This window comes from Leptopilina heterotoma, unplaced genomic scaffold (genome assembly GCF_015476425.1).
Source record: "Leptopilina heterotoma isolate Lh14 unplaced genomic scaffold, ASM1547642v1 Lhet_64, whole genome shotgun sequence".
Lineage (NCBI taxonomy): Eukaryota > Metazoa > Arthropoda > Insecta > Hymenoptera > Figitidae > Leptopilina > Leptopilina heterotoma.
In genome coordinates this window covers 339403-360281 of record NW_025111150.1, presented here as the reverse complement: position 1 = coordinate 360281, position 20879 = coordinate 339403, and the positions used below count along the sequence as shown (strand labels likewise).

Below are 20879 nucleotides of genomic sequence, written 5' to 3'. Positions count from 1 at the left end.
TTCACAGAATATTTTCATCAACAGTTTGAAATTCTTTTTCAATAATCTCAAGTTTATCCATAAGGTCACTTCCACTCCAAACCATTGATCTTGAGAACGCGACACTACGATGGTATAAAATTTTCGAAATTTCAAAGTAAACTACTATTTTTTCAGTCTGTGGGAAATTTTTGTTTGTGTTTAATTAAAAAGAATTTCCCTCACAAAAGTGGGGGATTTTTATTTTCTAAATTTCGGAAAATTTTAAACCATCCTAATGTGATATGCATCCATTCAAGATACTAATATTAAAATAATTATACATTATTATTGTTGTAAGTTATCAACATTTCTATCTCGTGAGATTTTTGAAAAATTCTCCATGACAATCTCGCCTTCTCAAGGGTCAAAATTCAGAGCACTCGTGATCCTACTTTTATCCTTTTTTGAATTCTAGTTTATGGAGGAGAAAACTGATTTCGATACCCTTAAGGATCATTCCATTATTTTCTGTTTTTTCATTTAAGTAGGCCTTTAGTGAATTAAAAAATTATTTTCAAAGTCTTGGTTTTTGTTTAGGAATATGAATATTTAAAGTTTTCATCTATAGATTTATTTAAATTCAAATTAGAAATTTACAACAATTTTCTTCTAGTGAATAAGAAAAATGAATGGAATGGCCCAAAAGTGAAAATGAAATAGTCAAGCTATCATTGTAGATTTACAATTAGTCAACACGGCTATTAGAGAGTAACAGCTTCACGTAGAATCGAAAAAAAGAAATATATATAATTTACATACAGTGTGTAATTTTTTTTTCATATAATAAAAAATTTCTCACTATTAAAAAGAGAATTAAAAAAAATGTGAATGAATAAGAAAAAAATATCGCCAACAAAAAAATTGTTTGCAAAAAATCAGTCACACGCTTTGATTCGTTCAGCAAAATCATAATATTTAGAACCAAAACTAAAAACTTTTATTTTACAAGATGATATAATATCGATACAAATGTATTATTAAAAAAGTTAAACACTCGCACATTTAAACACAATAAGAATTTAGAAAACATTCCACTACATTTGCATTCATTATTTATCGTCCTTAAATATTAAAGTCATCAAATTGCAATTAAACAAAGAAAATATTAATCAAAATATAACTTTTTTCCGAGTGCTTTGGATTAAAGAAGTTGACAAAAAAAGAAGAAGAAGAAATAATTAATTATTTTTCGTCGAATTTCCTTTTAATAATAATAATAATGCGTAAATGGCGTTTTTTTTCTTTCTTTTCTGAATAATCAAATATAAAAAATTTTTAGTGGAGATTCAAGAAAAAATTCGATAAACTTTGTAACAAATAATGGAGAAAGAGAAAAAAAAATACGCACAAAACGCTTTAGTGAGCTATGTAAAATAGCGGACTAATAATGCAAGGTGTACTGATACTAGCGCAAAGGCATAGTGTTTTAAACATTCTTGTCTTAATTAATTTCTGTTTTATGAAAATTTGAATTTTTTAAACACTATAATTAATATTCCTCCTCATCATCGTGTCCGTGACCCTCTAGCTCTTCGGGTGGTGCAAAACCATCCTAAAAATACGAAAAAATAATTTAGAATTTAGAATTTTATCTACTGTTCTTTCCTTTTTATTTTATTCCTTTTTTTGAATTTTTAGCTTTTACTAATTTATTTTCGTTTCTAAAATAAGAAGAAGATTGCAATGTTTACTATCAAGAGAACTTTTTCAAAATGTCTTTTTTTTACCAAAAAATTATGAACTCTTTTTTTAAATATTTTACTTAACTTTTAATAATTTCTAAATTAACAGTTTCAAACCGAAAAAATAAAGACAACCTTTTTCATTTTTCCAATAAGTTTATCAATTTTCGTAAAATGGTAATTGTGAAACTTGAAAAATTATCATTTTTACAAAGCAAAAAACAAAAATAACTTTTTTCGAAAATTAATTCAAAATTTGTTTAAAAAATCAAACAAAAAGGACGAAAACAAACAAATCATGCTCACTCGACAAAAAAAAACGTAAAAAGCAACATAAAAGCGTAAAACAGAAGCTAAATGTAAAAAATTTAATATATTGTTTAAACAGTCAACACAACATAAATGTTAAATAATGAACAATTGTTAACAATGTTAATTTTCTTGTAAAAATATCGACAGTTTAATTTTTACTAAATTAAAATTTTACCAAAAAAAATTACGTTTTAGTAAAAACATTTCTAAATATAATTTTTAATTCCTTCCTGATAAAGAGTTATTTCCATAACCGATTTATATTTTAAATATTGATAAAATTTTTAAATAATGAAGATAAATTTGAATCGAATAACAATTTCATGAAATCAAATGCTACCAACAAAAACATAAAAAAAAAATTGTTGTCAAATTACCTTTAGTTTTTTTTACATAAAAAGAAAAAAGACAATTGAGTAGTATTTAAAACGTCTGATCTTCGCTCTCCTGTCCAATTCCATCCTCCTGAAAACATTTATTTTTTCGAGAGAATTTTAAAAACGAATTTCTTTCCAACTCAATTGGCTCTTTGAGGAATTATTTTTTTTTATAAAGTTTTATAAATTTTCTATATTTATATTTTTTTTTCAAAATCTATTTGGCAAGGAAAAATTTTTCATATCCAAAAATTTGTTTGAAAGAATCAAGAATGTTTCATTTTTTACTTCAGGGTTGCCACAAAAAATTTGATTTTGGTTTTTTACTAATTTTTAGCATTTTTTCTAATCTCTATGGGGGAAAAAAATTTGAAAGGGAGTTCAATTTTAACAAAAAAGATAATTTTTAGAAGTAAAAATTTAATTTCTAACTTCATGAGCCAAAACTTGTTTACCAGAAACCAAAAATTGGATTAAAATAAGATTGAAAAGTCGAAATATTTTTAATAGAATTCTTGAAAATTTCGATTATTTATAAAATATTCAATTACTTGTTTATAAAAATTCAATAATCTTCGAAAAATAGAACAGAAATATTTTAAAAACTTCATTATTTAGAATTTTATATAAAACTTTTAGAAATTCAATGTTTTGAAAAACATTTAAATTAAAATCTTTTTATAACTAACAATTTTAATTATTTACGAAATTTTGTTTGCTTTTGATTTCTAATTTTTTAGATAATTTTTCTTTTTAAATTTTTTGAATTTTAATATTGTTTGAAATTCAATAACAAAATTATTTTCAATTAAAAATCATTAAAAATTAATCAATTAAATAATTTAATTTGTGAACTTAATTTAACATTACACGACAAAAAAGGTCACTTATAAATTCTTCTTTGAAAATAATTAAATTCTTTCGAAAAGTTTTATTCAAATTAAAATGAAAATAATTAAATTCCAGCAAAGAATTTTATTATTTTTTTATGAAAGTAATTGAAATCTTGAGAAGAATTTTATTAAAATTGAATTGAGAATAATTGAATTCTTTCGAGAAATTTTATTCAAATTAGATTGAAACTAATTAAATTTCAGCAAAGAATTTTATTATTTTTTTTATGAAAGTAATTGAAGTCTTGAGAAGAATTTTATTAAAATTGAATTGAAAATAATTGAATTCTTTCGAGAAATCTTATTCAAATTAGATTTAAAATAATTAAATTCCAGCAAAGAATTATATTATTTTTGTTTAATGAAAATAATAAATTGAAGTCTTGAGAAGAATTTTATTAAAATTTTTAAAATTAATTGAATTCTTTCGAAGAATTTTAATTGTAATAAAGTTTTATCAGAAAACAAATTTTTTCTGAATTTAAATAAAATTATTTAAAATCTAGTTATCTTTTAAATAAATATTTAATGTTTTTGTGGGAAAAAAAATTCAAGAAGAATTCAAAGTTTTTAAGTTTTTCAAAAATATTTTTCAAGAGGCCAAAAAGAGGCCGAAATTTTATAGTAATTCTTAAAATTTGATATTTTTACAATACTTTTGAAAAAATTCCCTAACATTTCCCTGATTTTCTTGTCCACAATTTTTTTTCCTGACTTCCCTGATTTTTCTGGCTAGTGGCAACCCTGTCATTACGCATCAAAAGTAAGAAAACGAGAAAGTAATACAACAAACAAGTTTATTTTCATAATTTTTGATTATTTCAATTTAATTGACTAACCCATAGACTTTTTTATATGGAAATAAATTAATTCCCAATTATTATATAAAAATAAACTTGACTTCGTAGTACTTTCAGAATTTATCTTACTAATTGCGTCTGATCTAAAAATATCAACTAATTGCATAAGCGGCAATATTTATTTATAATATTAATTAAGCAACTTAAACACCTAAAGCATAGATGTGAAATTGCAATATTTAGTTATTGTTTAACTTCACGTAAAGTCTATTACATATGCACATAATAGATTATTTACAAAAGTAAAACAAAATTTGGTCAATTGAAATTTTCCAAAAAAAAGATGAAGAAATGTTCTAATAAAGAAATTGATTTTTTTTTTTGCATTTTTACCTCAGTTGCATAAAGAACGTCGAGAATTTTTCGCACAATTGGAGATGGTTCTTCACTTTCTGGTTCTTGGCACATAAGTTCGATTTCTCTCAGCTTTCCAAAGTAAAAGTCTCTCTCCTTTTCCAGACCATCCACGGTCATTTTCAATTCCATTACCTAAGACAATTCAAGCACACAAAATTAGAATTTTTACTATTTACTACTATTTTAAAAATAAAAAATATTAATATCTCGTCAAATTCGCCAAGAGTTCAAAATTTATAGAAAATACTTTCAATTTAATAGAAAAATAACTTCAAGTCAAATTCAGAGTATAAAAAATGATTCACAAATTTTGAACATTCAATTGAACTTAATACTTTTAAAAATCACTGCAATGAAAATTGCAAAAAATTAAAAACTTAACTTCAACATTTAGAAACTAATAATTTTTTTTCGACATGTTGCTAAATTGTTATAAAATTTCAATTTGAAGAAGAAACAAATTAATTTCGTTCATTCGAACGTTTGGAACTTTAGGAACATAAAAAAATAAAATAAAAAACTATTATTATTAAATATTAAAATAATTGAAAAAGGAAAAATTACCTGTGAACTAAGTTCATCAACTTTCCCCGTATCTCCGCGATTTCCAACCGTTCCAGTCTTTGGTACAGGACGACTTGTTGGTACTTTATTCACTGCAAATTCGTGGAAAAAATAAATTAATAATGATGATAATTATTATTTGGAAAAATTGAATACCAATAATATTCAACTATATTACAAATAAGTATAAAGATGTTACTTTTTTTAGTTTCGACTTGTGACTAGAATGAATTTGATATAAATATTAAATTTTTTTTCTCTTCAAGTTTATGAATTAGATACATTTATTATGCTTCTACTGACGTCAACCACAAAGTAATGCTCTTCAGAGCAATTACCATCATTAATGGAAGACAATTTTCGTATTGATTTAACCACAAAAAAAATAAATAAAAAAAATGTATTCCTTGAATGACAGTAATTGCTCTGAAGAGGACCTGAAACGTCAGCATTTTAATAAATGTATACAATTCATGAACATAAAGGGAAACAAATTTAATACCCATAGCAAATTATATTACAAATTAACAGTAATAGAAAACTATACATATTTACATAAAAGAGAATAAAAAAGAATGTGTGCTCAGTGCAAGAACAGTTAAATTACTAAACTACTAAATTCAATATTTATAAAGTAGAATTGTTTTACACAATCATGCAATACTGAATGATTTTGATTTATATACAGAAAGAAATGGATAAAGAATGAAAATTGAAATCTATTCTAAAAGAATTGAACATTCTCCTAAACCACTGATTAAATTTTCAATTCAGAAAATTGTTTCAAAAAGAAATAATAATTCAAATTTTATGATTATTATTTTACCCACTCGCAAAAGCAGAAAAGGTTCATACGCATTAGAAAAAAAAAGTTATCAGGCTTTTAAGGAACGGAAAGTTTTGAAAAACAACATAAAACAGTTTTTAAAAAAATAAAAATATTAATTACAAGATCGGCCTACGGACTTCATGGTAGGCATATGTATTGGAGACGGTGGTCCCTCACCTATGAGGATAAATTCAATTCTGTGTTAATAAAATTACAAACAAATCAAATACAAAATGGTCCCGTTAAAATTTTCACAGCTCAAACACTTATAAAACAAATGAAAATTTAAATCATTTAAATAATGATGAATCAAATTGAATAAAAATCGTTAAATAATAAAAATTAAATTAAATAAATCATAAAATAATAAAAAAATTAAATTAATTATAAATGATTAAATAATAAATTTTAAAAATCCATAAAATGATAATAAATTAAATAAAACGTCAAATAATAATAAATAAACAGTAATTAAAAAAATCGAATAATTTTTAATACTTTCTCCATGAGCAGACCTCGGATCGACTTGAAGACGCAAAAAAAGTCTTTTAAAAATCCAAAAAAATTCGTAAAAGTCGTTTATTTAATTCAGTGTTGCCAGAAAAATTTTATTTTGTATTTCCCTGACTTTTCACTGATTTCTAAATTCAATTATTCAAAACTTTAATACTTTTGTTAAATAATTATTTAAATACTTATGTGTTTTTCCATGGTAAATAAAATTAAAAAAGTTTCAATTCAAAACCTTCTGAAATTTAATAATTTTTAAAAATTACTAATCTTTACACCTTCAAAAATTCAATTATTTTCTACAATCTCTGAATCAATTATTTTTAATAATTTTTCGATAGTTCTTTGAGAATTCAATTATTTAAATACAAAAATTCAATTTTAATAATAATCGTAACTATGTCCATATTTTTTTTGAAAGTTATATTTTAATAAAATTATGATAAAGAAATTCTTAAAATTATTAATTTTTTTAAAAATATTTTTAAATCATTTTTGAAAGATAATAATTTTTCAATTACATACAATTGAAAATTTTTTAAACAATTGAAATTTGGTGACATCTTTTCAAAAGAATTAAAATTTAGTAAGATCTTTTAAAAATAATTGAATTTTTGAAGAATTTCAATTATAAATATGAACATGATTTCTCCAAATTTTAAAAACTCTAAACAAAATTATGATTATTTTTAAAAATATTGTGACGTTATTTTTCGAAAATAATTGATGTTTTTAAAAGAATTTTTGTAACGTTTAAAAAAATCAAATTAATTCTTTTGAAAAATTTTAATTAAAAATTTTGAACATGATTATTTTCTCCAAAATGTTAAAAATAATTCTAAAAAATTTTAACTGCTATTTTTTTATGTATTTGAATTTTCGAAACTATGTAATTGAAAATATTGAAAATAATTGAATTTTAAAAAAATTGTAAAGAAAAAAATTCTAATAATTTCTTTTTACAAAAATAGTTCAATATCATTTTTGAGAAACTAAAATTCATTCATTTTCATTTTTTAAATTAACTCTTGAAAATTTTTCATTAAAATTTTTGAGAATTCAATTAATTTCAAAATTTGCAAATGAAATTCTTCAAAATTTGATTGTAAAAAATTGTAATAAAATACTTGAAAAAAGATCAATTATTTTCAATTAAATTTTACAAAATTTCAATTATTAAAAATCTTTGTATTTGTATATTTTGAGAAATTAATTAGAAAAAAAAGTACCTATTGAAAAATTATTTTTGAAAGATTTGTCTAGTTTTTTTCACACTATAAAAATTTGAAATAAGTTGCATTTTATACTAAAAATGTGGTATTTTCTTTCAATATTTAGAAGAAAAGTCAAAAAGTAGCAATTTTTGAAAATAATTCGAAAAAATTCGCATTTTTTGAAAATAATCGAAATAAAATTTGAAAAGGTCATAATATCCGAGGCCTGCAGGAGGAGAAATTGAAAATAATTAAGTAAACTTAATTAAATTTAATTCTTAATTAATTAAATTAAGAAAAATAAATTAAGTAAAAAAGTGGAAAATTAATTTATAAAGGAATAAAATTGGAATAAAATTAAATTTAATTTAAAAAATAATAAAATAAAAAAAATTGAGCAAACGAATAAAAAATAGACAAACAATGATTAAACAATAAAAATGGAATAAAATGAAATGAAATGAAATACAAAAAAAAAATAAAATAAAATATATGAAAATAATGAAGCAAACGAATAAAAAATTAAAACATGAATAAAAGAATAAAAATGAAATAAAATGAAATGATAGTAATAATAAAAATAAAATAAAACAGAATCTAAATTTTAGTATTGTCTCAAAAAGTCTCAAAATCTATGCAAAGTTAATAATCAAGTAAACTAAAAAAATCAAGTAAAAATGTTAATTAAAAACGTGTGTTAAATGCGCGAAGTTGTTAGACAACCCAGTAGAGCGTTTCTTTTCTTTTTTTTCTGTAATATAAAAAGGATTGAGGATTTATAAGGGATGTACCAGTTCGAGAGGCAGGTTTGGCTGTTATTTCACGAGGAGTTCGTTTCACCATTCCAGAACCACGTGGTGCATTATGACCACCGCTACCCATGGCTTCTCCTCCTCTCATTGCAAGTGCATCATAGGATTCTGATCCCGCATTATTTGCGTCAAAAAACTTCTTAAACCACTGCAAAAACTCAAAGTTGTCTTGGAATCGCCCTTTCACCAGCTTATCGATCGCTACAATCTGCAAATTATAGGTGAGAAGCACATACAGGAGAAAATAATTTTAAATAGAAAATAATTCAATTGCAAAATGATAAAAGAAAATTTTGATTAATGTATAACATAATTTGTAATAATTAGAAAATTTTCTTATTGAAAATAATTCGCCTATAATAAAAATACTTGGAGAGGGTTTAAGAATGAAGATGAGTAAATATCGTTCGATGGTCGAAATTGCGCTATTCTAGAAATTAAAAAAGAAAAAGTTTTCAAAAATTTAATAAACATAATTTTTGAAGAGAATATTACTTCTTTTTGAGATGTCACAAGCATTCAAATGTTTTTCACCAGGGTGCGTCAAGAATGTAGATGTTTGATTTCAAATAATAGAAATTAATATTTCAAATTCAAAATTATGAATTCGAAATTAATTATTATAATTTTGTTTTTGAAATAAATTTCCCAATAAATTGAATACAAAATTGAAAATTAATGATATGAACTATTTAACTTTCTAGCTGTGATGTGAATTTTCTAAAAAAACTTTTTTTTTGAAGATCCTAAAGTTCTGAACGTTCAAATGAACGAAATTTATTTATTTCTTCTACAAACTAAATTTTTATTGCAATTATTTTGCGTCACTATCCAAAAATTAATAACTGAGTTTCTAACCGTAAATATTTCAGTTTTTAAATTTTTTGTGATTAGTAATTTATAAAAATATCTTCAATAAAAAATCTTTCGTTCATTTGAACGTTCAAAACTTGGGAATCATTTTTTTTGCAATAAGCAACTAGTTTTGCAGGTAATCTAATCACAACTAATTTAACTAGTTTCATTGAAGATTACACTTTGAAACAAGAAAATATTTTTTTACCATAAGGCAATTATTTTGGAAATTTCTTTTCAAACTTTGAACAAATTTTTATTTATGATAAAATTTTATTCACTTTCCTTTTTTTTATGTCTCTAAAGTTTTAAACGTTCAAATCAAGGAAATTTCTTTTTCAAATTCAAATTTTCCTGTAATAATAAAAGACCATGTATTAAAAATAATTTGTTTCTAAATGTTTAATTTGCTTCTGCTTTTTGTTTTTAGTTTTTGAAATTTGCCTGGAAAAATATTTTTTCAAATCAAATTTTACCAAAATATTTTTACATTATTCTCTTTTAGAGAAAAAAAAAATTCAGAGAAGTAAAAAAATGTCATGCAATTGAACGTTCAAAACTTGAGGAACTTGAGGAACCAATGAACTTTTTTTCAGATTCTCGTGTAATCTTCCAAAAACGATAAATAACGAACTAGTGCAAAATCTGTACAAATCAGAATAAACTATTGTTTGCATATTTTTGGAAAAAATCGTGTAAACAAATATCTACAAGTGAATATAAAACAATTGCATTTTCTTTGTACAATAAATAGTGAAACTAAATATTATCATGCAACAATGATATCAATTTTTCTTTGAGTTTTTTATTAAAAAAAAAGTACCCTGATGATGCATTGTAACCCTGCTTTTTGGTAGCATTTGAGTTGGTTTCGGCTGTGTTGGTAGAGGAACCAACTGAGGATTTGAAAGATTATGATTTCCACCCATAAATGAACCCAATTGAATGTAACCGCGAGCACCCAACGCGTCGTACTCTCGGCCATCATAATTTGCATCAAAAAACTTCTTAAACCATTGAAGAAATTCAAAGTTGTCTTGAAATCGACCTTTTATCAGTTTGTCCACAGGTATCACCTTAAATTAGTTTTTTTTTTTTGAGGTGTACTCAAATATTAAAATTAACTTTTGAGATTAATTAAAACAAAAAATTATTCAAAAAAAAGGAAAAAAAGAAAAATTTGGAATCATTAAATCAGTGTGTTCAGCGACCTTGAAAACCTGAAATTTACCATTAATTTTTATTTCCAACCTCGAACACATGGAAATTAACTCAAATTATCAAAGGAGCCTTGAATTTTATTTATCTTGAATCTTTTTTTTTCTATTTATAAATGCATTTTCACTGGGATAAGATTTCAAAATTGATAATGGGGTAAAAATTCGAATTTTTGGAACCAATGTAAATTAATTTTTATCTATAAATATTAATTTTATTTAAGATTTTAAGAATTAAAATATTTTACTTAAAATTATATTTCATGTTCATTATTTTCAAATATTTCAGGCTTCGCACTCGACAATTAATTTTAAAAATGTAGCAAAAAAGTAACTGCCAAAAAATTAAATTTGAAAACTAAAAACACTCCTTTTAGTCGATTCACAAAAATTTGATTTTGTATTTCCCTGACTTTTTTTTCTGATTTCCATAAAAAATATTCATTTTTCTTCTTCTGGTAATAACTTAAATTCAAATTTTTCTAAAATTCAATTATTTTCTAAATATTTACTTCGAATACTTCAAAAATACGTTTTTATTTAAATATAATACTTAAAAGTAAAAATACAAAATTCTTTAAAGTATCAAATTTATTTCAATTAAATTTGACAAAATTTCCTGTTAATTGAAAATTTAATTCAAAATTTTTAAATTATTTACGAGAATTTAACTATGTCACAATTCTTCAAAAGATAATTTTTATCATAGTTTCTAAATTAAATTATTCAAAAGTTGAATAATTTTTTAAAAATAAATATTTAAATATTTATTTCACCACAGAAATTAAAATCGTAAATAGTTTCAATGTAAAACAATTTAGAAAAACTATTGTTAAAAAAATACATTTGTTATTCTTCCAAAATTCAATTATTTTTGTTTTCAATTTTTAAATAAAATTATTCAATAATTTAATAATTTTTTAGGAAAATAAATTAATTTAAAATAAATATTTAAATAGTATTAGTATTTAACAAATAAAAATTTTCAAAGATATTAATTTAAAAATCTTTTGAATTTTAATTATTTCTAAAAAAAATAATTTTTAAATTAACTTTTATTACAAACTTCTATGAGAATTCAATTATTTAAATACAACAATAAATGATTGACAGAATATGTAGTTGATTATTTCTTGAAATGGAATTTTTATAACAAAATTTATCAAAATTTTTTAAAAAAATGGAATTCTTTTGATGAAATATTTATCAACATTTTTGAAAATAATTATTTTCTTTCAAAGAATGTTGTAATAATATTTAAAATTATTATTAAAAAAAATAAAATTAGGTATAATAAAATTATAATATTTTAAATACTTGAATTCTTTCGACAGTTTTTTAAAATTCTGTTTTAAAAAATTGAATTCCTGTGAAAATTTTATTATGTATGAAAATAATTATAAATTCTTGCGAAGAATTCTTTTACTTTTGAAAACAATTAAATTCTTTCGAAGAATTTTATTAAAAATCTATTGAATTGTTTCTATAAATTTAATTAGAATTTTCTAAAATAATTTTTTTACCTCATTAGCGAATTTAAAGTGGAGCAAATTTTCACGAGAAAAAAAAGAAAAAAGTTGCTTTTAGTGTCACAAATTTAAAAAAAATATATGCAAATAGTAGCAAATCGTAAAATAAAGTATAGTAAATAGTAGGTTTTAGTAGATATGTGCGAAGCCTAATTTTATTTTCAACCCCTTTTCACATGAGAATTTATTTTTAGTAAAGTAAATTTATAAAAATTTTCTCCGGAAGATAAATTCTTTTCTTTTTCTGGAAACTACGCAGAGGACGCTCAAATAATTATAATATTCTATAAAAATTAAAACTCTCCAAACATTTGTCATTAAGAGGGTTTGTTGTGTGAATGAATATTGTTTGTAAATAAAAGACATACCTTATCTACATTCATCTTTTTAAAGCCACCTTGGAGTATTTTAAAATTCTGTATGTATTCGTGTTCTAAATTGGTTCTGTATTTAACTCGTTTGAGTGGAACGCTTCCAGGGAAAAGCATGTCCATAAATTGGCAATACGCTGCGCCGGTACAGAGTTCCTCGATTTTGGTAAATGATGACTGAAGGCAATCATTGACCCATGCTAGCATATCATGTCGACTGAGATTCTCCGTCGTCACATTCGTCGCATAAACGTTTACAGCCATCCTGGACTTCTTTATTTAATAATTATCAGTCACTTTAAGAAAACACAAAGCACACAATATATTATTTCATGTCAATATAATCAAATTTATAAACGAGGAATGGAAAAATCTCCCAAAATCGAGAATCACTTTCTAACCTCAATAAAATGTGAATGCAATGGAAGAAAAATTCAATGAAATAACGGAAAATTGAATAAATATCCAACACCAAAAAAACGTGGTAGAAAATGTATTTACCTTTTAAGTACACGGCAATTGTGAGAAAATGATCTTTTTAAAAAGTCACTTTGTCAGAGGTTTGGTTAATGATCAATTTCTTTCATAATAATTGAATGATTATATTAGAAGTGAGTTTCGAAATGAGATTTATCGTTGAAAAATAAGTAAAATGCGACGATAAATAGATGAAAAACTTACCAATTTTTGCAAAAATGCCGCTCACAACCACGGGAGTGGTTTCCGCACGTAAAATGACAAATGTGCCCTAGGTCGTTTAAAAAGCGTATACAACGGAAATTTCTAACGGTTTCTAAATATTTGATTGGTTAGAAAAGATCATTGGATGAGAAATAATTATTTATTTCAATGATTGAAAACTACTCGGTTTTAAATTTACAACTATGTTTAGCTTACGCGAACAGTAAAAACTTGTTGAACGTGAATAATCAATTTTTTCCCGAATTTCTCAAACATGTGAAGAACGACGAAAAGTAGCCATCTTTAGTTAATTTCTCCTATATTTAAAATGTTCGGTTGACGTGATTGGTCAATTGACACTTGTATGTCCGGTAGTGTCGACTTGTCCACCAATCACGAAACTAGGAATATTACTATTCTAATTAATTTTCAAACTATTTTTATATTATTTAATTTTCTGTTTTCTAGAAATTAATAATTTATTTAGTTATAGTTTGTTTTTTATAAACTGACTTTTATGAAAATATTTACGTCACGTAACAAAGGTTCGTTTTAATTCGTCGCTTTGTTTCGATTTCAAACTTCCCGCCAAGCGTAAGTTTCTCACACTTACCGCGCATTCTGGACATTTTATGTAAATGCGCCTTGAAACTGTCAGATCTCAAATGTAATTTGTTGTTAATTGTGTTAATTTAATTTCAATTCCCCTAAAATAATAAATAAAAAACAGTTTTAATACGAGAATATAAATAAAAAGTTTCGGCGATAAGAATAATTCTGCGTGGAATAGTAAATACAGATGGAATTTTTTTGAGGTTAGGAATCCCTTATCTAACAATAGATATTTTTCCCCGCGGTAAAAGTTTGCAAATATATTGTGAATTGTATCGAAAAATTTAATTATTCCCCCCCGGAGAAAATTTTTTTTTATATAAAAAAAACATTGTTCTGGGGGTGTCGAAAATTGGCGGAGAATACCGAATGCGGTCGATGAAACGCGAAAGGTCAGGGAACAATATGGCTGATGTGCAAAGTTTTTGCTGTCCGTGTAAGGAATTCGCGTCGTTTTGACGGTTGAAATAGTGATAGACCTGTCAGGTGGTGAGTGTTAAAGGATATCAAATAGTGTTGTGAGAGGTCGAAGAGGCGCGTTTAATTACGCGATTCGTTCGGGCGGCCCGATGCGGGTCGCAAGAGTTTCGCCGAGTGCAAATGATGACTTCGATGCTGTCCAGCTTTAATCCGCCTATTGTGAAGCGGCTGCTGGGCTGGAAGAAAGCCGAGGGCGAGGACAAATGGAGCGAGAAGGCCGTTAAGAGCCTCGTGAAGAAGCTCAAAAAGTCAGCTGGTCTCGAGGAACTCGAGAAGGCTATCACCACACAAAGTTGCAACACCAAGTGCATCACTATACCAAGGTAACAAATCTCTCTCAAGTGCATATGTTCATTCGCATGCCGTATATTTACACAAGGTGTGAACAAATCAGTTCTTTTGGGCTAAAGTCAATTTTTATTTTTATTCTTTCTTTTTAATTGTGTTAAATTGTTTTGTTGACAATTTTCTATAGAATTTTGTATTTCGAGTACTACATATATTATGCAGTATTCTGAATAATCACTTCTTTTGAATAATAGAAAAATAGTTTCACTGTACTCTTCACGTCATTCTGCAAACACATCAACATAAATACGCAATCGAGTTTACATATAAGTTTGTATTCTGATTCATGAAATTCTTGCTTTTTTGGTTCTAAATACTTTAGCTGATGTTTTTTTTTAGTAAAAAATTTAACTTGAATTTTGTTAATTTCTAATGCTTGAATTTTCTGATTATTGAATTATTCGTTTGTTTGGAAAAAAATAACGATTCAGATTAAGTTGTACTGTTAAAGTGTTTAATGTTTATGTTTAACTTGTTTATTATTAAAAGTGTTTAAATATTTAATTAATGTTTTAATCTACTTTTTAATAAAAAAAAAACTTTTATCACAATTTTGTGACATAGGCTAAAAATTAACCTTTTTAATCCTTTATAGATTTTGTTTTGATTTTGTAGTGAAGATTATTTTTTTTTTGTAACCATCAAAATATATCTGCTTCTTAATGCAGATATTTTGTAGTGATTATGTAATATTAAGTTTATCAGAATAACTTTTTTTCTTACATTAGATTATTTCAATTTAACATTGAATTTAATTTCCACATATATTTACTTGCTACACATTTAAAATTACATCGTCAACAAAACCACATGGTTATTTGTCAATAATTTCTTCATTTTCGAAACTAAAATTTCTTCTACTTTTTAAAGTATTTAATTGGAGCATTAATTTTCGGCTCCAAAGAGGATTATTAGTGTCCCCTGCTTAATATCAAGTCACTTAGTTCTCAATTAATTGAAGACAGTTAAAAGTTGGCCCGAAATGTCTTCATTGAGTAAGATATACTCAAAAGTAGCTTTTTGGATTTTTTTTCGAACTCTTTGAAAATTGAACTTAAATATAATTATTTTTTTTGTGGAAGATTTATTTAATTTAAACGATTTATTTACTTGAACGATTTTCAAAATTACTTGACAATGAATAATTTAGTTTTATTTAGATATATGAGTGAGAAGAATAAAGCGCGGTAAATTCCGGAACGTGAAAAAGAAAGGGAAAAGGTTTTGGATTTCATTTGTATGAACCAGAGAGTAGGTAAATTTAACATCGCGATATAACTTAGGTATGCACCATGCAAAGCGCGTTGAACTCTCATTAACGCTCTATGGGATCCTATATTCTGCATAATGTACATATCCGGTACAGAAGTTTGCTCCGCGAATATTTACGAGAACATTTATTTTTCATATATATTCTCTTTGATCGCGCATATTTTATATATATGTATTTTATTATCAAAAAGAAAAAGTTGTTCATCTTTGGGATTTTTTTTCCTCTGATGTACATACTTAAATTTTGTAATATCTTTGGCGAAAGTTTTTTCATATTTTGCCTCTCGATTATTAAAAGGAATATATATTGGTAAATTGAATGCTTTTCTTGTATATTAAGATGCGACGGGTGTTTATCTTTTATAAAAAGATTGCCTCTAAATGTGTCTGCAAATCAATCGACCTCGTACATTACAATTGTTTAGTCTATACAAACAGTTTCCTCAATTATCTTTATCCCTCACGAAGTACAGTTTTTTCGCAATTTTCTCTTTTTATTCCCAAAAAAAAGAAGAAAAAAACGTTTTTCGATAAATTCCATCACTTTTTTCTAGTGTTGATATTTTTATTTTAGTTTTTTTTGTTGATATTTTTGTTATTCTCTCGATATTTTTTTTTTATTTTTTTGATATATTTTTAATGAATTATCTTCTATTTAGTAGTAATTATATTTTGTGGAATTAGTTTTTATTTTATATTCTTCTAAAATTATAAAACATGGACATTCGATATATATATAGAGAGAGAGAGAGAGAAATTGCCACTGCTCTATTTTTACCGTAACGATATTTTCATGATTTGCTATGATTGATAGAAATTATTTAGTTTGATATTAGAAACACGTGCATAAAATGTGCTAAATTTTCAAACAAGTTCCTGAATTTTTTAACGTTCAACTAAACGAAGATTATTTATTTCTGCAAATTTAAATTTTATTACAATAATATTGCGTCACGTGACAAAAAAGTAATTTAAAAGGTTAAAAATTAATTTTAAAGGGTTATTTAAAATTTTATAAAATGTAAATTTTCAATGAATTTAATTAGAAATTTTAAAGAACTTAGATTTTTGAAAAATTTTAATAATTCAAAATTTGAAATTAGATAAATTTTTAATATAGTAGGTATATTTAATTAATTATTAAAAATAATGGATTTATAGAAGAATTTTAGTTAAAAACGCTTTTAAAATCTTTGAATTTTGGAGAAGTTACAAATGATTGCAGAAATTCAATTATTTCCAAAGGTAATAAAATTCTTCGCAAAAATTCAATTATGTTCATAAAATTAAATAAAACTCTCGTTAAAATTTCAATTATCTTCATAAATAAAAACATTCTTCTTTGAAATTCAATTATTTTTAGAAATTTTAATAAACTTCTTGTCAAAATTTTAATTATTTACAAATTTTTTTTATTAATTTCTTCTCAATAATACAATTATTTTCCTAAATAATAAAATATTCTTGTCAAAATTTTAATTATTTTCCTAAATAATAAAATTCTTTTTAGAAATTTAATTATTTACGAATTTTTTTATAAATTTCTTCCCAATAATTTAATTATTTTCATAAACTTATCACAAAAATTCAATTATGTTCAGAAAATTAAAAAAAATTCTCGTTAAAATTTAAATCATCTTTATATATAAATATAATAAAATTCTTCTCCGAAATTCAGTTATTTTCAAAACTTTTAATAAAATTTAATATCCAAATTTTAATTATTTAAAAAAAATTTGCCTCAATTCAAACATTTAATTATTTTTATAGATAATAAAAATTTCACATGAATTGAATTATTTTCAATTATTTTCGTAAAAAATAAAATTATTTTTAAGAATTCAATTATTTTCATAAATAATAAAACTCATCGCAAATTTTCAATTATTTTTAAAACAATTTCAATTGAATTCCTCGAAAAATACAATTGATCTTAAAAAATTGTATTACAATATCATAAAATTAATTCAATTCTTTAAAAATTTGTTGATAAATTTCTTTATGAAAATTCACTTTTAAGAAATATTCAATTATTCAATAAATTATTTATTTTTGTATTTAAATAATTGAATTCTCGTAAAATTTTCTAATAAAAATTGATTAAAATCGATTTAAAAATGAATTTTAGTTAAAATTTTAGATAATAATTGACTATTAAAAGCAAAGCAAGAATTTCTGGAAATAATATTGAATTTTTTGTACTTTTAACTAACAATTCTGTAAAATTAATTTTTTTAAAAGAGTTTAATTGAATTTTTTTAAAATTCTTTGAATGTTATGTTTTTTGAAAATAATTTATTATATGTGAATTAAAATTACATAATTGAATTACAATTATGAATTGAAATTACATGATTGATTTACAATTATGAATTGAAAATACATAATTAAATTACAATTATGAATTGAAAGTACATAATTGAATTACAATTATGAATTGAAATTACATGATTGATTTACAATTATGAATTGAAAATACATAATTGAATTGCAATTATTATGAATTAAAATTGCAGAATTGTATTACAATTATGAATTGAAATTACATAATTGAATTATTATGAATTGGTAATACATAATTGAATTACAATTATTATGAATTAAAATTGTAGAATTCTATTACAATTATGAATTGAAAATACATATAATTGAATTACAATTATGAATTGAAAATTCATAATTGAATTACAGTTATGAACTGAAATTACATAATTGAATTACAATTATGAATTGGAAATATATAATTGAATTACAATTATTATACGAATTAAAATTACAGAATTGAATAACAATTATGAATTGAAGTTACATAATTGAATTACAATTATGAATTGAAATTACATAATTACATTTGAATTAATTGAAATTGAATATAATTAAATTACAATTATGAATTGAAATTGCATAATTATAATTAAATTAGAATTATGAATTGAAATTACATAATTAAATTACAATTATGAATAAGCAAAAAAAATTTTTCTCCGTTAATTTTTCTCTGAATTTAAAAACTATGTGTTTGCCTTTTGTATATATATAGCGTTTCATGGAGCATATTTATATTTACACCGCATTGAAATGCGCTGGTTTACTAGAAACTTGTTTGTTAGTTTTGGCGAACAGTGGCATTTGACCTACCCCAATGAAAGTTTTGAGAATATAAAGGGTTGGCATGTTGGTATTAGAGGAACAAGAAGGGGCAGCGAACTTATGTGTCGGTGGACGACCGGGCGGAGTTGTCCCTTTATTCAACGAAAATCACGTGCGCGCATGTTTGTGCCTATCACGTCATACAAAGTAAATTGTATTACTTGCTAGGTGCATATACATGCACAAAGGCATATATCGAGATTCATATCAGTGGGCATATAGCTCGCACTCGGCCTGACATGCCGCAACAAACATGGCTCTATATATTCTAGATGAGAATCGATTGTACCTCTTGTACACACCTCATAATTATAATAAATATTCTATATTTTATAATTAGCCTTTTTTGCATTTTTTACATTTTTTTTTTGTCGGCTTCGTAATGTTTATTTACCGGGCGATTATTATTAACAATCTGTGGATACTTATTGTAGATATAATCTGTCATTTTCTGCTATTTTTATCCCTTTTTTCTCTTTTTACGCTTAGTAACATTTTATACTAAAAAAATGTTTAACTATAAAGTTTTCTCTATGAAAAATTTATTTCCTTTATAATTGATTCAAAATCCAGGTTTCGCACTCATCTACTAAAACCTACTATTTACTACTTTTTTTACGTTATATGCTACTATTTGGGTACTTTTTTTTTAGATTTTAGCCACTAAAAGCGACTACTTTAAATTCGCTAATACTAGAAATCAAAAAACTATTTTCAAAAATTATAATAAAATTCTTTAAAACGATTCAATTATTTTCAAAAGAAATTTAATTCAATTAAGGATTCAATTATTTTCATAAATAACAAAATTTCCATAGGAATTCAATTAATTTAGACTAGCATTTTCAAAAAAATTTCGAAAAAATCAATTATTTAACAAAATTTTTATACAATTCTTCATAATAATTCAAATACTTTCTCTAATGATAACATTTTTCAAGGAAATTCAATTTAAAAAAAAAAATTTAGTAAAATTCTAAGCAAGAATTCAATTATTTTCATAAATAATATAAAACTCATCGAAGAATTTCAATTATTTTTAAATACTATTTTAAATTAATTAAACGAAAAATTCAATTATTTTCCCAAATAAAGTTTTCCACAAGAATTCAATTATTTAAAATAAAATTTTCAAAATATTTATTATATTTCAAAAAAATTAATTATTTAAAACAATGTTTATAAAATTTTTATAAAGAATTCAATTATTTTCAAAATTAACCAAATTTTTTTTAAACATTTCAATAAAATTTTTCGCAATAATTCAATTATTTTCGTAAATAATAAAATTCATTGTAGGATTTCAATTATTTTTAATTCAATTTTACAGGAACTGCTCAAAAAATGTAATTACTCTTAGAAATTTAATTTCAATTTCTCGAAAAAATCAATTATTTAAAAAAATGTTTTTTTTTAATTTTTTGAAAGAATTCAATATTATTTACAAAAATATTATAATTTTTTACAGGAATTCAATTATTTTCAAATATTTTAATAAAATTGTTTGAAACAAATTTACAAATCAATTACTTTAAATACAATATTAGTCAAATTTTTATGAAATAATTCAATTATTCTTGTAGAGTTTAATAAAATTCTTCACAATAATTCAATTATTTACATGAATAATTCTTCGAAAGAATTCAATTATGTCGATAAATAACAAAATTATTCCCGAAAATTCAATGATTTTGAGGCATTTCAATAAAATTTTTTGCAACATTCAATTAGGTACTTTCATAAATAACAATATTCATCACAAGAATTCAATTATTTTTAAAAGTAATAAATTTCTTCTTGAAAATTCAATTATTTAAAAAAATTTTAATAAAATCGTTTGCAAGAATTTAATTATTGTCAAAAATTTTAATAGAATTCTTTGTAAAATTTAATAATTTTTAAAAACTTTTCGCAATTCAATGATTTTTAATAT

The 20879-nt window shown here is 23.4% G+C and overlaps 2 protein-coding genes across 6 annotated transcripts in view; one reads left to right on the top strand and one right to left on the bottom strand.

The window, feature by feature from the left end:
* Positions 1-118: 118 nt before the first annotated feature.
* Positions 119-13386, bottom strand: LOC122509898 (microtubule-associated protein RP/EB family member 1). 5 transcript variants are annotated; one of them, XM_043624215.1, is made up of 8 exons: positions 13085-13380; positions 12401-12699; positions 8411-8639; positions 6016-6072; positions 5067-5158; positions 4479-4634; positions 2393-2480; positions 119-1573 (listed from the first exon to the last, which is right to left on the bottom strand). In XM_043624215.1, exons 2-7 carry the CDS (start codon positions 12665-12667, stop codon positions 2439-2441), a joined length of 843 nt encoding a protein of 280 aa, XP_043480150.1. In that variant the 5' UTR covers positions 12668-12699; positions 13085-13380; the 3' UTR covers positions 119-1573; positions 2393-2438. The 5 variants fall into 5 exon arrangements, with proteins under 5 accessions (XP_043480150.1, XP_043480148.1, XP_043480149.1 ...); XM_043624213.1 differs by lacking the exon at positions 2393-2480 and having other exon boundaries at positions 13085-13382; XM_043624214.1 differs by lacking the exons at positions 2393-2480; positions 13085-13380 and adding an exon at positions 12905-13051.
* Positions 13387-13753: 367 nt separating this feature from the next.
* LOC122509921 (mothers against decapentaplegic homolog 3) overlaps positions 13754-20879 on the top strand; it is a 43168-nt gene continuing 36042 nt past the window's right edge. The window contains exon 1 of the mRNA XM_043624246.1: positions 13754-14499. Within this exon, the coding sequence (XP_043480181.1) occupies positions 14297-14499 (203 nt within the window). The 5' untranslated portion in view covers positions 13754-14296. The remainder of the gene's footprint in view (positions 14500-20879) is intronic.

What these genes read in the sequence shown, in the direction of transcription:
- LOC122509898 (XM_043624213.1), bottom strand. Translation starts at nt 12,667, where the DNA reads ATGGCTGTAAACGTTTATGCGACGAATGTGACGACGGAGAATCTCAGT. An exon ending in CAAACCTGCCTCTCGAACTG is followed by an intron (nt 6,073 to 8,410) that starts GTACATCCCTTA and finishes TTATCCTCATAG; the next exon opens with GTGAGGGACCACCGTCTCCA. An exon ending in GAAGTCCGTAGGCCGATCTT is followed by an intron (nt 5,159 to 6,015) that starts GTAATTAATATT and finishes ACGAATTTGCAG; the next exon opens with TGAATAAAGTACCAACAAGT.